Below are 1,460 nucleotides of genomic sequence, written 5' to 3' on the forward strand. Positions count from 1 at the left end.
AAAAAAAAAAAAAAAAAAAAATCGTATCCTCTGATCCTCTCTGATTCTACACCTTATTTACGTGTGTATCGAATTTTTGTCAAAGACAATATTGTCAAGAGAGAGATGGTCAATCAATATCAATATAAGTATTAAATTTTAGAAACTTCCACAAAAATAAATACTAAAAAAGGATGCGAGTAGTAAAATAAATACCAATCTTAAAAAAAAAAAGATAAAATCGAAATTGAGGGAAAAAAAATGATCCAATAATTAAAAATTCGATGCTTTTTTTTTGTGTCCAAAAGAAAATAGAAAATAAAGAAAGAATTTGCATGAAGAGATATTCTAGTGGTTGGGGTAAAATGAATGGTACAGCGTGGAATCAAATATGTCTTCAATTATAATATTTACAACTTGCTCTTCTCCTCCGACGAAGATTAGCTTGAATCACAGTTTCTTCTTGAGTTGTTGTTGGTGTGGTCTTCTCTTCTCGTCGCCTGCTTGCTTGTTCGTTGTTTGATGGAACTTGACGATTTGGATCTCAGCGGCACTTGGCCGTTAGATCAGATAACTTTCTCTTCTAATTTCAAGTCTCCGGTCATTTTCTCATCTTCCGAACAGCCTTTCTCTCCTCTCTGGTCCTTCTCCGAATCTGCCGGTGATGTCGGCGCCGGCGATCTTTACGTAGCTCCCTCCTCTCGCTTCACCGATTATTCCCTTTTACGTAGTAAGTTGTCTCCCAACTTTTAGAATCCTATTCGGATAATGTATGTAGTACTAGTGGATATGCTTCCAACTCCTTTGGAATCTTCTTAGTATTGGATTTTAAGTAAATGTTGCATTGCTTTGATCTTTTTTAGATATAATAAGTTGAATTTATTTGGATCTCTGGTTCAGAATCTGATGATACCACCACCGCCACGACCAAGGAGGTTATTATTGATGATAACCATGCTCCTTCCCCCTTTTCTGGTTTAATGCCCTCCTCGGAGAATCAAGATAATCCAGATTCTTACTGTGCTGTCAAAGCCAAGATGACTCAAGCGCTTCGATACTTCAAGGAATCTACTGGACAACAACACCTTCTCGCTCAGGTTTGGGCGCCTGTTAAAAACCGTGGACGATATGTTCTTACTACTTCAGGACAGCCCTTTGTTCTTGCTCCCAATAGTAACGGCCTTCATCAATACAGGATGGTTTCCTTGACCTATATGTTTTCCCTTGATGGTGAACGCGACGGTGACCTCGGCCTTCCCGGTCGCGTTTTCAGGAAGAAGTTGCCTGAGTGGACTCCCAATGTCCAGTATTACTCCAGCAAAGAGTTCTCCCGCCTTGGCCACGCCTTGCACTATAATGTTCAGGGGACCTTGGCTTTGCCTGTTTTTGAACCATCCAGGCAGCTCTGTGTTGGTGTTGTCGAGCTTATTATGACTTCTCCCAAGATTAATTATGCTCCTGAGGTTGAAAAAGTTTGTAAA

General features: G+C 39.7%; 1 protein-coding gene across 1 annotated transcript in view; it reads left to right on the forward strand.

The window, feature by feature from the left end:
• LOC104714818 (protein NLP6) overlaps window positions 340-1,460 on the forward strand; it is a 5,821-nt gene continuing 4,700 nt past the window's right edge. Inside the window, exons 1-2 of the mRNA XM_010420224.2 lie at window positions 340-709; window positions 880-1,458. Of these exons, the coding sequence (XP_010418526.1) occupies window positions 502-709; window positions 880-1,458 (787 nt within the window). The 5' untranslated portion in view covers window positions 340-501. The remainder of the gene's footprint in view (window positions 710-879; window positions 1,459-1,460) is intronic.

This window comes from Camelina sativa, chromosome 7 (assembly GCF_000633955.1).
Source record: "Camelina sativa cultivar DH55 chromosome 7, Cs, whole genome shotgun sequence".
Lineage (NCBI taxonomy): Eukaryota > Viridiplantae > Streptophyta > Magnoliopsida > Brassicales > Brassicaceae > Camelina > Camelina sativa.